This window comes from Amyelois transitella, chromosome 8 (assembly GCF_032362555.1).
Source record: "Amyelois transitella isolate CPQ chromosome 8, ilAmyTran1.1, whole genome shotgun sequence".
NCBI lineage: Eukaryota > Metazoa > Arthropoda > Insecta > Lepidoptera > Pyralidae > Amyelois > Amyelois transitella.
This window is the reverse complement of record NC_083511.1, coordinates 204,194-227,089: the sequence shown is the minus strand read 5'-3', so window position 1 is coordinate 227,089 and position 22,896 is coordinate 204,194. Positions and strand designations below refer to the sequence as shown.

The 22,896-nt window shown below is 37.8% G+C and overlaps 4 protein-coding genes across 4 annotated transcripts in view; 2 read left to right on the top strand and 2 right to left on the bottom strand.

Moving 5' to 3' along the window:
* Positions 1-22,896, bottom strand: part of LOC106140826 (uncharacterized) — a 346,955-nt gene that overhangs the window by 315,437 nt on the left and 8,622 nt on the right. The window lies entirely within an intron of this gene.
* On the top strand, positions 452-10,344 carry LOC106140711 (organic cation transporter protein). Its single transcript, XM_013342341.2, has 8 exons — positions 452-962; positions 4,715-4,913; positions 5,883-5,983; positions 6,300-6,454; positions 6,701-7,030; positions 7,293-7,610; positions 7,914-8,095; positions 9,468-10,344. Exons 1-8 carry the CDS (start codon positions 802-804, stop codon positions 9,642-9,644), a joined length of 1,623 nt encoding a protein of 540 aa, XP_013197795.1. The 5' UTR covers positions 452-801; the 3' UTR covers positions 9,645-10,344.
* Positions 11,057-21,106, bottom strand: LOC132901989 (organic cation transporter protein-like). Its single transcript, XM_060945409.1, has 7 exons — positions 20,464-21,106; positions 19,874-20,087; positions 19,329-19,584; positions 18,844-19,172; positions 18,344-18,641; positions 17,086-17,267; positions 11,057-11,376 (listed from the first exon to the last, which is right to left on the bottom strand). The coding sequence occupies exons 1-7, from the start codon at positions 20,856-20,858 to the stop codon at positions 11,209-11,211; spliced, it is 1,842 nt and encodes a 613-aa protein (XP_060801392.1). The 5' UTR covers positions 20,859-21,106; the 3' UTR covers positions 11,057-11,208.
* LOC132901778 (uncharacterized) lies at positions 12,033-16,508 on the top strand. The gene is made up of 4 exons (XM_060945431.1): positions 12,033-12,378; positions 12,621-13,174; positions 14,385-14,647; positions 16,025-16,508. Exons 1-4 carry the CDS (start codon positions 12,033-12,035, stop codon positions 16,506-16,508), a joined length of 1,647 nt encoding a protein of 548 aa, XP_060801414.1.

Here is a 22,896-nt window from a genome sequence, read left to right as displayed (position 1 = left end):
CTAATCTGAAAGTAGACGTGACGCAATAAATATGTATCTGGATTAGCTGCTTTCGAATTAATTCGATAAAACTAAACAGCTGCTAAATTAAATGACTTTCTTTGCATCACTTTTGTATCTAAGTAATATTTACGCAAGCTGCTTCCCAGTCAAGGTGGCTCTGGGGGAATCCAAAATAATATTTGTCTAATGGAAATTGTTTAAATACCTAGAACAACTTCCACTCATGTATCATTGCAAATTAGATCAGTCAGTTACAAATTAAATTTCGTCTTATACAGGTGAACTTTTTGTTGCTTATTAATATAATTATCTTTGGCCAAATTGCTGCTGTTTTTTCATTTATTATTAGATCAATATTTCATATGGACATTTTTCTTGATAAAGAAATTCTTCGTCTGCAAGCTATCAACCTTTAATGGATTAAGAGCCTATGTCTACCCCGAAAAAAGTGATATTATATATTATACTACAGTTGGTGTGGGTATAAATTTAAAAACACGATCCAACTATGTAGACAGATTGCTAGTGCTACCCTCGCGCCTCAGTAAAAACTCGGCACGCTTCCCGCAAAGAGGTTTTCATTCGCTGTCAAGTGATTTGTCAACCTGTTCAGTAGTTATTTAGCCGAGATAATTTGCGGGTCACTTGTACAATCACCGATAATCTAGTCTACCATCGCACGCGTCGACAAACAAAATGACTTGGAGTGCCCCAGCTCCCGCGGCCAGAGCTGAACCGCACGCGAAACGCAACTGACGCGTCATGATAAAGCTATTTATTTAGTTCCAAGTCGTCAGGATGAAAGCTAAGGACAGCATCGACCTGGACGCTATCCTGACGGAGCTGGGCCAGTTCGGGAGGTACCAGGTGTACACGTACTGCTACATTCTTCTGCCGATCTTGTTCAGTTCTGTTTACAACGGACAGTACATTTTTGCCGCAAGCGATTTGGATTACAGGTGTGTTATGGTTTTTTTATTTACGAATTGTGTTTAAGGTAAAATTTCGAGTGGCCCCCGTGATTAATGATGTATATTTTCTTATAAAATTATAATTATCAGCGGTCTTTTGGTCATGTCATATCTGATTGAAGAATAGGTTTACTCCATCTCCTCTGAATGTCGTAAGAGGCGACTTAATTCCTAAACCATTTAATTCCAAATATAGGGGCATGAGGATTCATGTTATGTTTAACGGAGCCTTTGCTCTCAAGCCAAAAACAAAGAAAGTCATCGTGATTTTGCCATGATGAGAAAAAGGACGGTAAACCTTATTCGTAAACAAATTACTATTTAAAAGCCCGTAAAATTATTATTGATAGTCGTAAACATACAAAATATACCACGACAAAAAGTAGGAGTATTGCACTGTAAAATTACTATCAGTAGGTATTCGATTTCATTAGGTATTAAGTATTTGTCGTAATCTTAAAATTTATATCAGGTTAGGTTATGCATCTATAACATTCGTATAGCTTAATTTCATTCATCCCCTGGTCTGGGGTTCTGTCTGCCCCGTTTAGGATTGAAACACCTTATCAAAAGTTGTCGAAATAATAATGATAAAGATTGCATGACGCGCTGGTTGGGTATAGGAATACTTATATATTTTTAAATAATACATACTTAAAAGAAAGATGAGTCTCCAAAAGACTGACACATTGAGCTGGATGGGATGGCTTAATGATGACATTAATATCCAAAAATTTAAATTATACGTGGTAAAATGCGTGCCCTTGATCACTTTTAGTTGCCTCCAAACATCCGGAGCAGAGTTACAAACCCCCATTGCACCTCTTAACTACAGTCAACTGCAAATCAGAACTTATAACCATGGAAATAAACGTCTTAATTTGTAAGTATTCCGCTGTAGCGAACCGTCCATAGCGAATTGTCGCGCCACTCATCCGGAACTTCTATTTTTCTGCGTTTTTTTGTAAAACAATCACAGGACTTAATTGCCTGATCGATAACACAATACGTTTGCCAGAGGCCATCACATTCATTGATTCATATAATTTATTTAATTTGCCGTTTCAGATCAAAATGTTATTGTGCACGAGTTTTTTATAAACTTAAAACGACACTTCAATCAATACTAAACTATATCAATGATTGTTAAGTTAACAATTAAAAAAAAATCCAATTTAGATTACAGAATATTAATTTTGGATACCGAAGACTGGACAAATAGGAAAAAAAAATCAGAAAACAGGCGATAAATCTTGAAGCATTCTCAATTAAAACATACATAGATACATACAATAGACAGAGACAACCCGTCACTGTATTTGAATCTCAATTCCATCTTTAAGCCATGCAGCTGAACTTGGCCTTTCAGTCTTTACGAGACTGTTGGCTCTGTCTACCGCGTAAAGAAACGGTGCCTATTAATTATATGTGTAAATGTAAAAATTACGTTAAGAAGGTATTTACCTCGAAACATAATTTACCGAAAGGTGAGACGCGCAAATTTGCAATAAAATGTTCAGTCTCCGTCATAAATACTTGAAAATAAGGATAACAGGTCCTGTCTCTGTAATAAGCATGTAAATGAGTTGACAAGGTCAAGGCTTCCCGTGACCTCCGTCTAGGACGCGTCTGACAGAGAGGAAAATCATGTCTTCTTCCGCCTGTGTCTCATGTGGCAGATGACATATTAACCTACTTATTTAATTCGCCTTTTACGACATCTACGGGCAGCTATAGGCATTGCTCAACATAGGGAAGTGAATAAATTGATTTATTAAAATTCTCCGTTGGTAGGTAATATGTACTTAAATAGAAAAAATCGCGCACAGAAATTTTCTTGCAAAACTGAATTACCAAAAAAGAGTATGATCTTTGTTCTAATTGCAATATATTTTGTCTTTTTGCGCTTACGTAGATATCTTTCTTATTTTCTGAGTATTCATTCATATAATCACGTCTATATCACTTGCCGGGTAGACAGAGCCAGTAGTCTTGAAAGACTAACGGGTCACGGTCAGTTGATAAGAGGTTTGAGATTCAAATAATGATATTATGTTAGAACATCGCATAAGGGAAGAATCTCAAGTTTGAAAGCCTATCCCTTAGTCGCCTCTTACGACATCCATGGAAAAAAGAGGGAATGGTCCTATTATTTTTTACATTTTCCTAATAACTTGTAACAACAGAAGCAAATAGGTACTACATTGCGTTTTATTTTTATTGTTCCTACTTTGTTTAGACAGGTGGCAATCACATTTTTGTATCGGAATTAAGTATGTAACTGGAAATATTTCCACTCGCCCATATAAGTATAAAGACACATCAATACGTCTTTGTTTAACATTCAACAAGCATTTTGTAAAATATTTATATTATAAAGAGTTTGTTACTTTGATTTTTAATATATGAGCCCTTGTGTTCAAGGGCTTATCTCCGGAAATTCTGAACCGAATTATTCATCATCAAAGAGTTACAATATCTGCTGTACCACGGGCGAACGCCAATGGCGTATACGCTTCCTAGTATATCTCCTCTCTTCATGTTGACGTAGGAAGCGACGAGTACAAAGCCTATCTTCAACAGACTTGAATGAATCAATGATGAATAATTGATTTACAGAAAATTCCGGTAGTGCCGTGTGATATAAAAGAAGAATAGGGACCACTCCATTTTTTTCCATGGATGTCGTAAATGGCGATTAAGGGATAGCATATAAACTTCAGATTCGTTTTTATGCGATGTTCTTATAATCTAAATATATATATAAATAATATAGATATCTATTTGAATCATTAAGCCAAACAGCTGAACGGGACCTATCAGTCTTTTCAAGATTGTTGACTCTGTCTACCCCACAAGGGTTATAGACGTGATTATATGTAGGTATATATGTATCTTAAGGGATTTTAATTCAATACCTCTCGCTTTCGACCCGCATATCAGAACCACTTCGCCACGCAAATAAAAAGGTTATTACAATATAACTAAGTGTTGTGTAATGCAAGTCTAACGAACTTCTTCCTGTCCTTAAAGAACACGCAGTAGTTCGAGGATTACAGCTGGCCGGGACTTAAAGGATAATGTGACACTTGTATTAGTACTATCGGTATGCTGCGTAGTTCCAATTTATCCTATCCTATCCCTTAGTCGCCTCTTACGACATACATGGGAAAAAGAGGGAGCGGTCCTATTTATTTATCCATTGGTGCCACACGGCACTAGATATATAGGTGATGATTAATGTTACTTGAGCTTACACTTCACCCAACCCTTAAGCTGGCTAACAAAGATCTGAGGGTCTGAGATCTGATAGCTTATCTTATGGAAATAGGGTATTTTTATCACGTAGAAAACTACATATATCTCATTCATGTTTTTTAATGTAGAAAATGTGCATTCGTCCACGATTTGGATTTAAGAGATCTATATTTGTAAATTGACGTCCGATGAAAATGCTGCAGTGTAGTTTGTTCCGCCGCTTCTTCTACACATGCGCTTTGGAAGTGGTAGTAGTTATAATTACATTAAAGTTATGTGACGTCAATAAGTGATACCTTGTATCCAATTTTGAAAATAAATCTATTCTATTCTATAATCTGGGCACTTTCATACGTGGCTCAAATTTAGCCATTCAGCAGAACATTGCTTTCGAGTTAAAACGTTCTATGTCAAATATGTTCTCTGCAAATTTAGCAAAGCATGGTAAAGTCTTACTGATGATGAGTCCAATTAATTCCCAGATGCAAGGTGCCCCAATGTGAGTCTGACCCCCCCCAGTACGACACCCACGGCTGGGGTCTCTGGGCGTTGCCGGAGGACGGCCGCTGTCGGAGGCTGCGCCCTCTCGGCAACGGGTGCTCCGCGCAGGACTTCCACTACAACGAGACGGAGCCCTGCGACGCCTGGGTCTATGCAAATGACCACTCTATTGTTACTGAGGCAAGAATTTTTAACTTATTCTCTGTTATTTATTATGTTATTATCAAATACATGTTCTAGATTTCAACATGATCAGGATTTTATTTACCCAATTTCAGATTATATTTATAACTAAATAAAAAATTTAGGGCGCGATTGGTCTACGGTTAAAAAAAAGGAAAAGTAGAATAGCACATCCTGGACATATTAGGTACTCCAGGTATGACAGAGGGAGTATTCCGAAAAAAAATTCTATGCCATGTCATAAAAAAATTATTTAGTACCATTTTGACGATACTTGATTAACTTGTTTAATTTTTTTAGGTTCAAATGAATAAGACTGTTATTTATTTTATATCAGACAGGTATTATGATATAAATCTTTCACAAAATCTGCATAGATACCAGACTACTTCAAATTGTAAAATATCACATCTTATTAGATGTAACCCTAGTGTACCTAAGGACGTTTTCCCATACCATTTAATACCTGAAACCTATATCTCTATGTTACATAATAAACATCTTGAGTATTGAGTAATTAAATTAACGTGCGATGGGCTAGCAACCTGTCATTATTTGAATCTCAATTCTATCTTAAAGCCAAAGAGCTGAAAGTGGCCTATCAGTCTTTTTAAGACTGGTTGGCTCCGTCTACCTCGCAAGGGATATAGACGTGACCATATGTATGTATGTATGTTGAGTAATTAAATTACCGTCAATGAATAGAATAGAATAGATTTATTTTCAAAATTGGATACAAGGTATCACTTATTGACGTCACATAACTTAAATCTAATTATAACTATCTACTACCGCTTCCAAAGCGCATGTGTAGAAGAAGCGGCGGAACAAACTACACTGCAGCATTTTCATAGGACGTCAATTTACAAATATAGATCTCTTAAATCTAAATCGTGGACGAATGCACATTGTCTACATTAAAAAACATGTATGAATGTAGAACTGATTATGTCAATGTGATTCCAGTTCGACCTGGCGTGCGAGAACTGGAAGCGCACGCTGGTGGGCACCGTGCACAGCGTCGGCCTGTTCGCCGCCCTGCCAATCACCGCGTACATTTCAGACGGGTAAGAATTAAAAAACAACTTTTCCAAAATTGATTTTATTTTGTGATTTTTTTCTAGCTGGTTGGACGAGTTGACAGTGCTGGACGCCCAATCGCCACGAAGAGCAATCCTGACATGGAATGCATTTGAGGAGTCACAAAAAATTACATACGTTTATGTAAAATATCGCAAACTGAGGTTTCGTAGCATGATTTAGCAAATATTTTACCATTGGTTGCCAGCTTGACACTAACCCACTTTTGAAATTAGAGTCACGCATTCTGTTACTGTAACTTGGATACCTCTGGATATCACGATGTTATCCTTAATTTCCCAGGTTCGGCCGCCGCACTGCGTTCATCCTGACCGCGGTGTCGGCCGGCGTGATGGGTCTCATCCGGTCGTTCTCCCCGAACTACATATTCTACCTCATCTTCGAATTCCTGGACGCCACGCTCGGCTCAGGAGTCTACAGCTCTGGGTTTATTCTTGGTAAGCACAAAATTTTACCATAATTTTTTTTTGATCATTCCACCGTATCCTAAGATCCAACGCCTCCACGAAAATGTTTCCCCTTGAACGATTAAACAACAATTTTTTTCATTTGTTTTCTATGATTTTTTTTACTTTTCTACAATAACAATGGTGTTACAACTGTTGACAATGGAAACATTTCCTATTGTAAAAACACAAACCTGTGTGTCTGTTTTTCTTTTAATGCTGCGTTTTCCTTTTCAGCTCTTGAAATGGTGGGCCTTAAACGCAGAGTTTTGGGCGGTAACCTTATATCCTGCACATTTGCATTGGGCTCGGTCACCCTCGCGCTGGTAGCGTGGGCAGTTCCCTACTGGAGGACGTTAACAAGAGTGATCTATGCACCGTCGCTTCTGTTCATATTCTACTACTTCTTCGTGGAAGAGAGCGTGCGATGGTTGCTGAGCAAAGAAAAGAAGGAAGAAGCAGCGAGGATCATATTCAAGGCGGCAGCGATAAATAATAAGAAACTTAAGCCGGAGTCTGTGAAACAGCTGACGGAGAACAGGCATGAAGTACCGACGATATTTAAAGGTAGGTACATACATCAATTAAAAAAATAATAACATTGTATGATATAATCGTCTATTAATAAGATATACTTTCTATTATATATGAATACTATTAATTTATTATACTTTCTCTTCGATAAATTATCAATTTAAGTTTCCATAAATAAAAGAACAATATAGTACTAGAGGATCAAATTGAGGAAAAAATATTCTAGCCGTTCCAGATGCTATGATCGTAGCACTTATGTAAAGACAGGCTTATAACAGAAGTTGATTTGTTTCAGGCGCCATCCCACCGAGGGACGAGAGAGAACCATCAACGACAAAGAAAATACTCAAATCCAAAATCATGGTTTCGAGATTATGCATCTGTTCGTTCTGGTGGATCACCGTGACCTTCATCTATTACGGGCTGTCCATCAACTCGGTTTCCTTGGCTGGGAACCGCTACGTGAATTATATCCTCACATCCCTGGTCGAGATCCCAGGGTACTGCATCAGCGTCCTAACCCTGGACCGCTTCGGGAGAAAAGCCACAATCATGACCGCATTTTTCATTTGCGGTTCCTCTTTGTTGGCTATGCCGTTTATATCGAAAGAGAGTGAGTATATTTGAAATAGTTAGGAATTGAAAAGTATTGAATTAAATCACTAACAGTTTCCACATTATTCAGTGTTCCATAGTATATTTTTCAGTATACATCACTATTTAATAACATTATGCTAGCTTCTGTAGTATCTGTCACATGAATAAGAAATGAAACTTAAACCTTATCATCCTTAAATTTTCATAATAGAACATAATATCTAACCAAGTCCACTTTTATAAACAACCTAGCTCATTATTCGTATCAAAAGATCATTACTAGCCAGTAGCATAGTGTAGCACAATAAATCACTTCCAGCTCTCCAGTGGCTGGTGACATCGCTGTCCATGGTGGGCAAGCTGTGCATCAGCATGGCCTTCAGCAGCATCTACATCTTCACCTCTGAGTTGTTCCCCACGGAGGCCAGGCACAGGTTGTTGGGAATCTGCTCGATGTTCGGGAGGATCGGGTCTATTGTGGCTCCGCAGACGCCACTCTTGGTCAGTACTTCTCATTTGTTTAAACTGTGCAAAAAACAGCGAGTCTACTTTTATAGACAGCAATAAAACTTTTACCACCCCGCAGCTTTGCGGATTACGATTTTTATGGCCATCAAAGATTAACAAATGTATAAAATTCGGAATTCGATTAGAGCGGTACGTCTTTAAAAGTTTACAAGATCACCCCAAACATTTTCCGGCCTATGAAATTATTTTACGTCGGGTTTTAAATATGTATTCCAAACGCGAAACAAAAGTGATAAACATTACATTACGAACAATTCTCAGTATTATCTCCCCGTCGAAATGATAAATAAATAAATATTTACGGGACAGATTACACAGATTGAGTTAGCCTCGAAGTAGGTTCGGGACTTGTGTTACGAGATACTATCCCAACGATAATATATTTTTTAATAAATACTTATATAGACAACGACGTCCAAGACCTACCAGAATCCTACCAATCAGAGAAAGTTCGTTTCTCATCTCCTTCCCATCTCCCATGTCAAAGACAAGCGCATTACCGCTGCGCCACAGAGGCCGTCAAAGGAGAATAATTCCACTGCATATAAGGATGTCCCCCTTGCAGGTCGGTTGAGGTTTGCCTGCACTCTGATAGGCAAGCTCTGCATCAGCGCGTGTTTCTCCTCCATCTATGTGTTCACCATCGAGCTGTTCCCGACCCTCGCTCGGCACTTCTCCATGGGCATATGCTCGGCTATGGGGCGCTTTGGCGTCATTGCTTCTATGATGACGCCACTGCTGGTCTGCCAGTTTTTGAATTAACTTCGGTTTTCTGTAGAAATTTGCAGATTTTATATACTAGACAGAACTAATGCTTCGAATACATTTGTAGCTATCGGGCTGATTGTTGAAGCCTTCATCTTTCAATTTCCATATTTAATTCCATTTAGTTGTCTTCAGCAAGCTAGTGGCGGTTGATGGTCGTTCGTTATATTATCTGTATTTTGTATTCATAGAACTTTTAATCCAATTGTAACTGTTGCGACTCATTCTTAAGTATCTGACTATTTATTGGATTCCTCATATACATTTTGTATTTAACTTGTATATTTTACTCGTATCAAGTGCGTTTGTGTTCCCGCAAGTATTTACAGAAATCTTACTTGCCTGAACCAAGGCAGGCACCAATTTATAAGCAAAAAATAAAATATCAACCTTCTACCTACCAGCAGGAGTTTTGTTGATCTATCAATTATTTATTTTCTTCTTTTGTACTAAATTATTTATTCTTCTAGCAAATGTGTAACACTCACAGATCAAGTGTCGAATGAACTAAGCATGATTTGGTAATCAACAATCATAAATCTTAGCAAAGATATTAAAACGTTCCGTCCATTTCCCCCAGATGGAGTACATGGAGTCGTTGCCGTACCTGATATTCGGCGCGATGGCCGTGACGTCAGGCTTCCTGATGCTACTAATGCCGGAGACGGTGAACCTCCGGCTGCCGGACACGGTCGCGCAGGCAGAGAGTATGGCGACGCGCCGGACGAAACGGCCGCACGACATAATCGTCGATTAGCAGAAGCCTCTGCTAGTACTGTGCAATATTGAATTAATAGTTATGTAGTGAGTACAACTCTAAACGTAGAGACAATACTACGACTAGTCTTTCGTGTTTCCTTAGTTTGTAGGAAAACTGCTGATGAGATCGTCGCCATGCAACAGGAGGAAAAGTGTGAAAGATACAATAGTACTTTTCAAGTTGTGCTTGTGTAGTGTATGTCATCCAATGCAATAGCGGTGACCATTTTAATATAAGTGGACGATCGTCTTTATTGTACAAAGAAACAGGGTTTTTAGCAAAAAATGCTCAATACCGAAGTAGATACAAATTAAATGAAACGTACAATTTGCTTTAAGTAGGTAAGTGATTAAATTTTAGTCTAAATTTTAAGTAGTCGAATACCTAAAATAAATAGGTTTTACATTGCAGATATTTATATGATAAGGGATTTAAGTTGAGATTCATTGCTTAGTTTTGATCATCTAAGTGAACAATATTATGCCACGACTTACATCATTCAGATGAAACAGTGATAAAACCTAAGTTTTACAGCTCGAGAAATAAAAATTTCTTCATTTTGTAAGAGTTGATGTGTGAATATTTTTAATTTTATAACTTTGTATATATTGTTAATTTAAATTATAAATCATACTTAATTTTAATCATGGATTGAATATTTAATTTTATATTGTTTAATTATAAGGTTTAATTTTTATCATTTGATGAAATTGTTTCTTTTGTTTCCCTTTCCTGAATATGTTTCTTACAAAACTACGTTTATAACGATTATTTGCACCTAGATCCAAAATAATCTCCTGATAAATTAAGCTAACTTTAAGCATGCGTAAAAATTTACAAAATTACAATATTTTTAGCTTGGTTAATTTCTTGTACTGTATAGGCGAAATTTTGCAAGCAATTTGGAAATCTGCTGCTTCGCTGTAAGCACTGCTTATACTGTAATGCCAGTAAATAATACGCAACACTGTAACTGTTCAAGAGCTAGAACTTTTTGGTCGACCGTTTCGTCAAAACAATAATCTCATAAACATGTTTTAAAATAAAACAGTTAGCCTATAAATAGTAACGATAAATAAGCTAGTATATAATAGTGCCGTGTGGTTCCCCGCACCTAAGAATATGACCACTCCATATCTTTCCTATGGATGTCGTAAAAAGCGATTAAAGCTAAGGCTTAAGGCTAGCAACCTGTCACTATTGGAATCTCGATCCCTTCATCCGATCCGATCATTGCCATACTGATATAACTGACATAGCTGAACGTGGCCTTTCTGTCTTTTCAAGACTGCTGGCTCTGTGTACTCCGCAAGGAATATAGACGTGATTATATGTATGAATGTATAATAGTACCAATAAAATTGTACCTCTTGAATCCTCGTAAGCTAATAATAATAATCAACAACTGGTCAATGTTAGGGATATTTTACTTGTAATTCTTAACAATACGCTTATTAAAATGTATATAGGTAATCAAAATAACAAAATCATGATGGCAAATTCGCCGACAAATGTGCAAACCCGACAATGTTGCGAGATTACGTATCGGTAGTAGGGGGTATCACGTGGTCCTTTTGATCTTGGACTCTGGCTTGCCGATAGCCTCTGCTTCAGCGAGGGTGTCAGGCATCCGAGTGCCCAGGGTCTCGGGCTGCGTGAGGACCAGCAGCCCGGAGATCAGGCCCATGACTCCAAACATCATCGTGGGAATGCCGCCCCAATACTCAGCCTGAAATTTTAAGTTAAGATATTGAAGTATTTTCTAGAGATTTACAGCAGACTAGAATAGAATTCTATCATTAAGTCAAGCAGCTGAACGTGGTCTATCAGTCTTTTAAAAGTGTTGGCTCTGTCTACCCCGCAAGGGATATAGACGTGATCATATGTATCTATGTAGAATAGAATTACTACTTGAGGTCTGTCTTTGTAAAATAGTACCTACCTACTAACTCGTTAGTAAGTTTTTTTTTGTCGGCTAACTGCTTATGTCTCAACAACCTTAAAAAAATCTGTTAAATTACCTATTTTAAGCTTTTTAATTTTTGTGCGTTGTCTTCTGTAGTCCTCAAGAAAAGATGTGGTTACTTTTATACTCGTAATTGGTAAGTATCCTATACAAGTTTCAAACGGTAAAGCACATGCATTGAAATTGTCTTTTACCCTTACCAAACTTCTGTTAGAAAATGAATGTTTCATTTTCTAACAGAAGTTTGGTAAGGGTAGAAGTGTACTGTATGTAGTTTTGATTACTCCTTATGTCAAGTCTTGCGGGTATCTATTCAGTAATAAACCAGCATTGAAGCAAGGCGGTTGTTTTATTAAGCTCCGATATATCATCTGGCGACGAGGCATCACTACCCACGTAATTTAAAAAAAAAAAACAAAATGTCGACAATAATTGGAAATCTTACGATTTTTGACCATAAAATTCACGAATGGGAAGTTTTTTACGGAAAATTGACGCAATTCATCAAGTTGAATAATATTTCGGTTGAAAATCAAAGTGCAGTGCTGTTAACAAACTTATCGGATGAATCCTACCGTCTGGTTCGGGGCCTTGTGCATCCGAATAAGCTTGAAGAATCAAACTATAGTGAGCTGGTGAAGTTACTCAACACGCATTTTACGCCAAAAAGGTCGACGTTCGTTGACAGAGCGAAGTTCTATGACGCGGTAAAATCGGATGGCGAGAGCATCGAAGATTGGGCTGCGAGGCTACGTGGGCTGGCGGTCGGCCTCTGTGGCGCAGCGGTAGTACGCTTGTCTGTGACACCGGAGGTCCCGGGTTCGAATCCCGGCCAGGGCATGATGAGAAAAGAACTTTTTCTGATTGCCCTGGGTCTTGGATGTTTATCTATATATGTAAGTATTTATTATAAAATATAGTATCGTTGAGTTAGTATCTCGTAACACAAGTTTCGAACTTACTTCGAGGCAACTCAATCAGTGTAATTTGTCCCATATATATTATTATATATTGCGATTTTGGACCGGAACTCCATACCGTGCTGCGGGACCGTTTCGTTTTGGGCTTTGGAACAGGACGGGAGCGCGACCGTCTGTTTGAAGCAGATTCAAAGACGCTGACACTAGCGCAAGCGATGGAAATTGCCCAAAAAGCAGCGTGTGTCCGTCAGGCACGCGCTAGCGTCGCAGGTGGCGCAGGGGCAGCTGATATCAAGGAGGAGTCCGTGTTCTATGCAGGGGATCATCGACGCGCAGGCGGAGGCGCGGGTAGCAGCGGCCGTCAGGGAGGCGGTCGTAAGGTCGATGATAATGAAGTGCGTTGCGCGGTGTGCGGTTACAGGAATCACGATGGTTCTAAGTGTAGATTCAAAAATTACAAGTGCCTTGTTTGTGGTCAAAAAGGTCACCTAAAAAGGATGTGCGTAGTTAAAAAGTCAAATGTGCATAATATCGTGCCGGAAAATGTGGGCTCGGATCGAGAGGATTGCAGTGAATGTGAATTATTCAACATGAGGTATGTGGTCAATAAACCGATTAAATTATCAGTTAGGATAAACGATGTAGATATGTGTATGGAGTTAGATTCTGGGTCGGGGAGTTCAATTATTTCAAGTACATTATATGTACAGCATTTTTCTAACCTAAAATTGTTTAAGAGCGATGTAAATATGTGTCTTTACAATGGACACAAAATCATCCCCCTGGGATATTTTATTGCGAAAGTTAAATATATTAAATCTGTACATGAAATTAAAATGTATGTATTTAAAAATGGCGGACCCCCTCTCTTGGGTCGTGACTTTATGGCGAAATTTAAAATTTATTTTGCTACTAAAAATTATATGATAACTGATAATAAAATCTGCAAAGAATTGCCACGTCTATTGATACAGTTCCCAAACCTGTGGAAAGATGAGTTAGGGTCTTTTAATAGGTTTGAAATTGATTTAAAACTTAAAGACAAAGCATCGGCAAAATTTTTCAAACCTCGCACCGTTCCCTTCGCTCTCAAAGATAAGGTGAGCGCAGAGCTCGACCGGCTCGTGAGTGTAGGCATTTTAAAACCGGTTTGTTATTCCGATTATGCTACGCCGATTGTTCCGGTATTAAAGGAGAATGGTAAACTAAAAATTGCAGGCGATTTTTCATGCACTCTAAATAAGGACCTGGAAATTGATAAGTACCCATTACCTAGAATTGAAGAGGTGTTTTCCAAAATTGGTGGGGGGGAGTGCTACTCAAAATTAGATTTGAGTAATGCTTATAATCAATTTAGATTATCTGAGTCGTCCCAAAAATTATGTACGATTAATACACATAAGGGCCTTTTTTCCTATACACGTTTAGTCTATGGTTTAGCTTGTGCACCTGCTATCTTTCAAAGGGCTATGGAGACCTTGTTGGCAGGGATAGAAGGGGTTAGTATCTGGCTGGACGACGTCTGTATTACTGGGCCGAATAAAGAGTCTCATTTGTCTAGACTTCACGAGGTTTTAAGTAGGTTAGACGATGCAGGTTTACGGCTACAGAAAGAAAAATGTTAATTGTTTTTTTCAGGAGAGCGTAACCTACTTAGGGTATGTCATAGATAAAAATGGCCTAAGAACGTGTCCAACCAAAGTGGAAGCTATCGTTTGTGCTCCGGCACCTACTGATATGTTAGGCGTAAAACGTTTCCTAGGAATCGTAAATTATTATAGGAACTTCATACCGAATGCATCAGCCTTATTAAATCCGTTGCATGAACTTCTTCGCACGGACGCAATATAGCAATGGGGGGAGCGTCAAGAGGAGGCGTTTAAAGAAGTCAAACGGATCCTAGCTAGCGAGCGGGTACTTGCTCATTTTGACCCGTCCGCGCCGCTCGTACTGACGGTGGACGCGGGCCCCGCCGGCCTCGGCGCCGTGCTGGCTCATCAGGACGCCAACGGGCGCGAGCGACCGATTGCCTTCGCGTCGCGATCTTTGTCAAAGAGCGAAAAGAATTATAGCCAGATACAGAAGGAAGCAACAGCTATAATTTTTGGAGTTAGGCATTTTCATCAATACATCTATGGTCGCAGTGAACCTTTTATATTAAAAACCGACCATAGGCCGTTGTTGTCAATTTTTGATAAAAACAAAGGGGTTTCGGTAACAGCAGCCTTACGTCTGCAGAGGTATGCCATAATATTGTCCGCATATAATTATACAGTGAAGTACATAGATGGCAAAAGTAACGACGTGGCGGATTATTTTTCTCGATCTCCATTGCCAGTATCAGTTAACAACGAAGGCGAGCAAGACGCAAATTCTAAATATTTTCTTTTCCTTGAAGAAAGAGCGGAACCGGTTCTATTTTCAGATTTAAAACGTGCCATACAATCTGATAAAGTTTTGCAAACGGTTATTAAATACATGAAAATTGGTTGGCCTAGGAAAGTTAAATGTAAGAATATTGTGCCTTATTTTCAATGTAAAACTGACTTGGAGGTTATCAATGATTGTTTGTTTCGCGGACATAGGGTTGTCGTTCCGGATATTTTTAGAGAAAGAATGTTAAAAGAGCTTCACTCAGCACATTTCGGTGTAGTTAAAACTAAAAGCGCGGCTCGTAGTAGAATGTGGTGGCCGGGAATCGACGCCGACATTGAGCGGTGGGTCGGCGCCTGCGCAGCTTGCTCCGCAGTGCGCAGTGCTCCGCCGCGAGCGGCCCCCGCGCCCTGGCCGCGCCCCTCGGCACCCTGGCATCGCATTCACATTGACTACATGGCTTTAGGACAGGCTATATATTTAATTGTTATTGATGCATTTTCCAAATGGTTGGAATGTATTTATATGGAACGTGGCACTTCTACATTCGCATTGATACAAAAACTAAGAGAAATGTTTTGTAGGTTTGGTTTGCCTAAGGTTATTGTATCTGACAATGATGTAAAAATTAATTCTGCTGAATTTCATACATTCTGTAAATCTAATGGTATTAAATATTTAACATCGCCTATCTACCACCCAGCTAGTAATGGCCAAGCAGAAAATTCTGTCAAAACTTGTAAAAAAATGTTAAAATGTATGTTTTTGGAGAGCAACTTGTGTCAAAGGAAAATTTTAGAAAAATTACAGAGCTATTTGTTTAGTTATAGGAATACTGTTCATTGTGCTACAGGTTCAACTCCAGCTGAACTTATGTTAGGTCGCAATCTGAGATGCAGGTTAGATCTTATCTTGCCACAAAACTCGAAGCCCGATGACATTGTAAACAATGAGTCAGCATTATTAAAGCCTAGTAGACGCTTCATAGTAGGTGAAGCAGTATGGGCGAGATGGTTTGTTGCTAGAAAAGCTATTTGGTGTACAGGCATTATAAACAAAGTTGTGGGTTCAAGAATGTATGAAATTTATTTTAAGGATTATAATAGTTATGGTTATAGACATATAGATCAAATAAGGAAGTTAACTAAGGCTAATGTTACAAATAATGATATGATAAGCGACGACGACGGGGACACGGCCGGTCCAGATACGTGTTTATTGTCTGACCCGAGCGTGTCCTCCACGCCTGCCCCGGCGCCCGACTCGCGCGCTCCGCAGCCCGCGCCCGCGTCCGCCGCGGCGCCGCCACAGCTCGCGCCGGCATCGGCACATAGCCCTGATCTGCCTACTTATGTTGAGGGGGGAGAGATGTCGGTAATGTCCGGTGGTGGAGGTGATACTCGGTGTGAGAGAGATCAAGACGATGGGGAAGTGTGGGCAGAGGCTTGTGAGGGAAATGTGATTCAGGCTCAATCATCGGAGCGGAGTGAAAATCAGAATGAGGTAGTTGCGGCGACTAACGACAAACAAAGTAATTTAAATGAAGATATTGCTAGACGTTCTAAAAGAGTTCGGAAACCAACGGTTTTCTTTGAACCGTAGGCTCCTCATTCGTTTTTCAAGCAGACAAGCCGAGATTGTAGATAATTAGGTATATTGATTTGTTATTAAGATTTAAAACATATATATTATATAAGGATGAGCAGAGCAGTGTCAGTTTTTTAGTTGATAATTAGATTAGTTAGTGATATTATTGTTACAGGTTTCCAAATTAATGTTGGAGGGAGTTGTACTGTATGTAGTTTTGATTACTCCTTATGTCAAGTCTTGCGGGTATCTATTCAGTAATAAACCAGCATTGAAGCAAGGCGGTTGTTTTATTAAGCTCCGATATATCAAGAAGACAATATCAAAGCATGCATTTCTAATACAATGACACGACCTTCAAACAAGGTGTTAAAATCTCCGTGATACTCTCATCAGAGCAACATATCAGTGAAGATATTAAACGAGACATCTGCGGCCGTTCTGTCCGAATACACGCACAAAATTGTCAATAGATATTTTTGTACTATTTCTGCTTTCTTTTTTACCCTGAGTCGATTATCCAGTTTCAATACTTAACATATCAATCGCTTAAGTGTTACGAGCGCCACAAGATTGGGGTGGGAATACTCACGAGTTGGGGTGTAAGCGGCGCCGTGATGGAGCCAATCCTGCCGATCATGGAGGAGAAGGCGAGCAGCGTGTGGCGGAACTGCGTGGGGTACAGCTCCGACGTGAACAGGTACAGCGACGTGAACACCACGGAGATGCCGAACTTGCCCAGCAGGAACACGCACAGGCTTAGGATTGACAGGTCTGTTATGAAAACAACGTGGCTTAGTTTATTATGAGAAAACTTTATAAACATGGTCTGTCAATTAAGGAAAAAGTAAATTTTATCACTCACATCAGTCGTCCAACTAAATGTGACCCTTGAGTTGTTGTGTTGTATGGATAGTGATTTTTGGTGGTCTATATTGTTTTATTTGAACATTATTGTATCTATTAGAAATGTCATTACACATAAAAACTTAGATTTGTCTTGTGTTGAATATCGTATTTTTTGTGAACTACTATATAATATTACATCAAGTCGACTAAAGGTGAGAACTAGTATTTCATAAGGATTGGAAAGCATATATTTATAATATAAATAAAGGCAAAATTAAAAAAAATGCTTCAAAGAAAACTGTTTGGACGGCGCAAGTTTTAATCATCTTAAGGTCAAATTTCCCAATAATAAAATTCAAAATATGCCAAACTACAAAGTGTCGCGCATTACGATTTTGCATCTGCTTATGCATAAAGGAATTAGCGTTTTTCTAAATATGTTATAATACGTTTCCCAATTTCAGTGAAATTCATTCAATAAATGTGTCTGGACATGTATAGATAATCAATCATTTTTAAGATGATTGATATACGATTTTCTTTTATTTATCTTACGCATTGTCGCAAAATTTTAATATTTAAATAATATTTTCTGTCTTTAGATAACGTACAAATTATTTGATAATTGTTTCGATAAATTGTATCTCCATCACTCAATTCGGAATACTGATAACGGAGTAATTTCATTACGCAAGTATTTTTGTTTTTACCAGTTTTTATTATTAGTTTTATAGGTATTATAAAAATGTGTGGATGATGTTGTACATGATCATTTACACGTGTATTTAAAATTCGAAACAAAAATACTGTCGTTAGTGACTAATTAACACTAAGCTGTAAAACAACTACAACAGAAGCAGATGGATAAATAATGGCTTTTTTATTATTGTTACCTTCAATAATATTTGAATATATTACTATGCTCATTAATAATGTTAAGAAAAATCAAAACAGCGGATACTGGAACTTTTGACTTGGAACTTTGACTATTAGAAACTCACCCTCAGGAATAAAAGAGAAGGCGATGTTGCACGCCGCGCTGAGGAAGAAGCCGGAGGACAAGGTGGCCTTCCTCCCGATGCGGTCCAACACGAGGACCGCCGTGTAGAACCCCGGGATCTCGATGGCGCAGGTGAGGATGTAGTTGAGGTACATGTTGGTGGAGGACAGGCTGGTGGAGTTGATGGAGAGCCCGTAGTACACGAACGTGGTGGTGATCCACCAGATGGGCGTGGTGCAGACGCGGCGGAGCAGCACGCGGGAGTGGACTATGGTGGAGATGAGGCCTGGTGAGTTACCCTGAAAAAAGTTAATAAAATCAAAACCGACTTTATTGATTATGATGAAAATAGACAAAGAAATGAAAGTAGACTTAATAGTAATATAAATCCAAGTAAGTAGAAATCCCAACAGAGAAAAGTAAATAAAAAGAAAATATGCAAATTTTACAATCAGGTCAAAATAATTGCATTGAGAATTTAAACTACATCAATCAACTTACATCATCAGCTGGCAATGGCAAAGTTGGTGGGTTCATCAAAGCTTGCATAGATTTCTCACTAATTTGCTTCTTGTTCACCCTAGCTACTTTTTCCAAAACAGTTCTCGCTTCAGTATATTTCTCCTTGGACAGCAGCCACCTGACGCTCTCATTGAGGAACCAGTAGTAGGACACGATGAGGAAGCAAGGTATATGGAGCGTCATGATGAAGTAGCGCCAAGGCTGGACGGCCCAGGCTACGGCGCCCATGACAACTTGGCCCACAGCGAACATGGAGGAGCACGTAGCACTCGTAACCACTCGGTATTTGGGACCCACCAGTTCAGTTACTGAAAATTCGTTAGGTATAAAAAATAAAAGCGTATATATCAGAATTAAGCAAAAATTTAACTTGTCCCCGTCTTACTTTTAGATATTTTGCAGGTACTCTTAAAGAAATTCGCACCTATTCGTAAAGAATTAAAATTAATATTGAGTATACATACATATAATATAAGAAGAACTGAAAGTCCCTGCACCGAGAGTTGTCTGAAGCAATTGCAAGGCGAGGTACATGGGGTAGTTCACGGAAAAGGCGCGGATAAGGCCGATCAGGCCGAGGTTGAAGACGCTGATGATGAGAGCCACGCGACGGCCGAAGCGGTCGGAGATGTAGCCGGTGATAGGCAGCACCAGAAGAGTGCCCACGCTGTTGAGCGTACCTGCCAGAACACGAAGCCAGTCTGTGCAGCCGAGGTCGAACTGAAAGTCATTGAAAATAATTTTGGTAGTTGATTATGGAGAAAAATCTAGTAAAAGACAAAAAGTACTGACATACTTTTATATGTTTACGAGTATATCAAAAAAATTGTGACGGAAATGTGGCCAAACGTAAAAAAAAGTAATATACAACAGCTTAGACAAACTATCAAGAACGCCTGTACGATATTAAAGAAAAATTTTTTAAAGAAAAACCATATCGACAATTTTAAATAAATGTGATTATAAAGCAATAAGCACTGAAAATTTCAGCAATTCAATATTTCCTTACCTCATATACCACGGAGTTGGTCCTGTCATACACATAAGTATCACACTCGATGGTGGTGTTCGGGTGGAAGAGCAAGCTGGGGCAAAAGTTCAAGGTTCCGTTTCCAAGTGGAACATACCGCTCGCAGCTCTCACCTTCGGGGTAGGCGCCAGCTGTGATAGGGTTGTCGTACACTGCATTTTCTGTAGTCTCCCCACATTCAGGAATCAAGCATCTGTAATGTTGTTGCATACCAAGCTTTATTTACTTTCTAAATATATATAAGAGCATACTGACTTACTCATTGACTGACAATTTAACTATTGCCAAAACCGCTGAGTCTTGGGATTTGAAATTTGGCACGTAGGTTCTTTGTGGTCTAGGAAAGGATAGTCACTAAGAGAGACGTTTCCGAAATTTTGCGAGAATTTTCTTTTTGTTCAGAAGGAACCGAGGGTTAACTCTAATAAAATGTTAATGAGCAACAACAAAGACTTTCAATATTATGCCGAATGTCCATGATATAGAATGATATAGAATGGCAATGGAATTGCAATGTCTTAATAAAAGTAAATCAAATAGTACACTTTTTGAAATATCTAATTAATCACCTGTGCGGGATGGCAGCTGCGGAGAAGATATATTCGCTCATGAAAGCGGACATGATGATGGGAATGGCGACCAAAAGCAAGCTATGGAACTGGTAGCGGCCGAACTGGCCCAACTCGTTGATCAAGACGTCGTCCAAATCGATGGGCTTCTCAAAAACACTCCCTTTTCTTGGATGACTGCCTTTTCTACTAGCATTTGGTGCAATACTGCCTTTTCTGTTTGATCCATTATCCAAATTCTCTTCGGCTATGCTAACTTTTCTGTTTGATGCATCTGGACTAATAAAACTAGCCCTTCTATCAGTTCTAACACTATGGTCAACGCTTTCTTTTATTTCTACAATATCGGGTTCAGGGCTCATAAAACTAGCCCTTCTATCACTCTCTTCTGCCATTTTTATTTTGGCTTTTTATTTTAATTTAATTGCATTAAAGAGTGATGGGGTGCGGCGATGCCAACCGCAAGCCCACGTAAAGTAAATCATATTTTGGTCCGCAACACTGTCCGAATATTCAATACGACAAATAGATAATGCTAACGAGGATTAAAACCGATAGCTATCATTATTATTATGATAAACGTCACAACACTATATCTAAATCGATTAACTTTTTATATCCTCCGGTAAGGCTACATAAAACATTATAATAGATATAATAAAGTTTATACCAGACACTACGTATACTCCGTGTGAGAGTAAAACATGTAATATTATTTCTACACGTTCACAATATCTATTTGATTGAGATTTAACTCTATCATAATACTTAGCAAATAAGTATTTACTATTTCTAAACAAAGACTTCTCTAAGCTTATATTTGCAGTGTCATCAGTAGTAGACAATCTATCTCTTGAATGAGCAGACAAATATTTAACATTAACGTTTTACGACACCACATTTTCGAAAAACGTGCCACTCGTATTGAAACTTGATAAATAGCTAGAAATAGATGTATGTTCTTGAAAAACTATAGATGACCTGGTTTTTATTTTTTGACCTTTATAATCTGGGCGTAAAGTTACCGTATTTAAATGAAATAAGTCCAATACATTGCGTAATGATCTCTTTCTCTTAGAGCTGCTTCATTTAATGTCTTCACACTATAGTGTAAAGACATTAAAAAGAAATTAAATTATCTTAACGATATATATATCGTTAAGATAATTTAATTTACATTCAAATGTTTGTTTATTTGTTAGAATATGTTGTAATTGGATGTCATGTTAGACTAAGTAGGTACCTATTTATGTATGTATATATAATGTGCAGATTTAATCAGTTGGTGTTCCTTTCATAAATTAATAAATAACATTAATCTCATGAGTACATATCTTGTGTGAATAAATTTTATTTTTTTCCTTTGGAAAATACATAAATCTTATCTTAAATATCTTATTACAACAATCATTAGCACGCGAGTTATATCTATCAAATGCAATTATCCTTCACGTACGATTATGGTCTATAATTTTTTTACAGAAACTACGTCAGAATAATCATTCTACTCAATCAACCTTAGTAGTCTGAAAATTAAGCACATAAAGCATGTAGGTATTCATAATTAAAAAGAAGAAAAACAAGAAAGGGATTTTAAAGCACATAATTTAAAAACTCGTAATAAATTGAATCTTTTTATTAATGTTTTTATATTTACAGTTAATATTTTCATTAAATAACATAATAACATAGCACAAAGGAGACAGTAACGTAGCACCATAATGTAATCATAACATAACCTAATGAGGCAAGAACTTAGTATTTCGATTACATATTCAAAGAACGTCACATTTAAACATAGTATTTATATGGAAAAAGGACAAATGTATAAATATTTATTCTAAAAAATAAATAATAGTTTAAAAAAAACTAAAAAACTACGCTTTATTGCTAATCAAACTAAAAAATAGAAAATAAAATTTAAAGACAAAGGAATTATAAAACAGTAGAAGCAAGTCGAACAATCAGTTATAGTCAATTACCTCCGATTAAAATTATAACAAAATTAAATTTATAAACAAAACAATTGAAATCTGAGTAAAAAGCGTGGGGTGCCTGATGTAGTAAATATTAAAATCATTCTATTAGCATATATTTATGACAAGAGAGTTATGAAAATGAAGTAAAATGCACCCCACGCTTTTTACTCTGATTTAAATTGTTTTGTTTATAAATTTAATTTTGTTATAATTTTAATCGGAGGTAATTGACTATAACCGATTGTTCGACTTGCTTCTACTGTTTTATAATTCCTTTGTCTTTAAATTTTATTTTCTATTTTTTAGTTTGATTAGCAATAAAGCGTAGTTTTTTAGTTTTTTTTAAACTATTATTTATTTTCTATTTTTTAGTTTGATTAGCAATAAAACGCCTAGTTTTTTAGTTTTTTTATACAATTATTTTTTGGTAGAAGTGTTAACTTCCTACTACTTC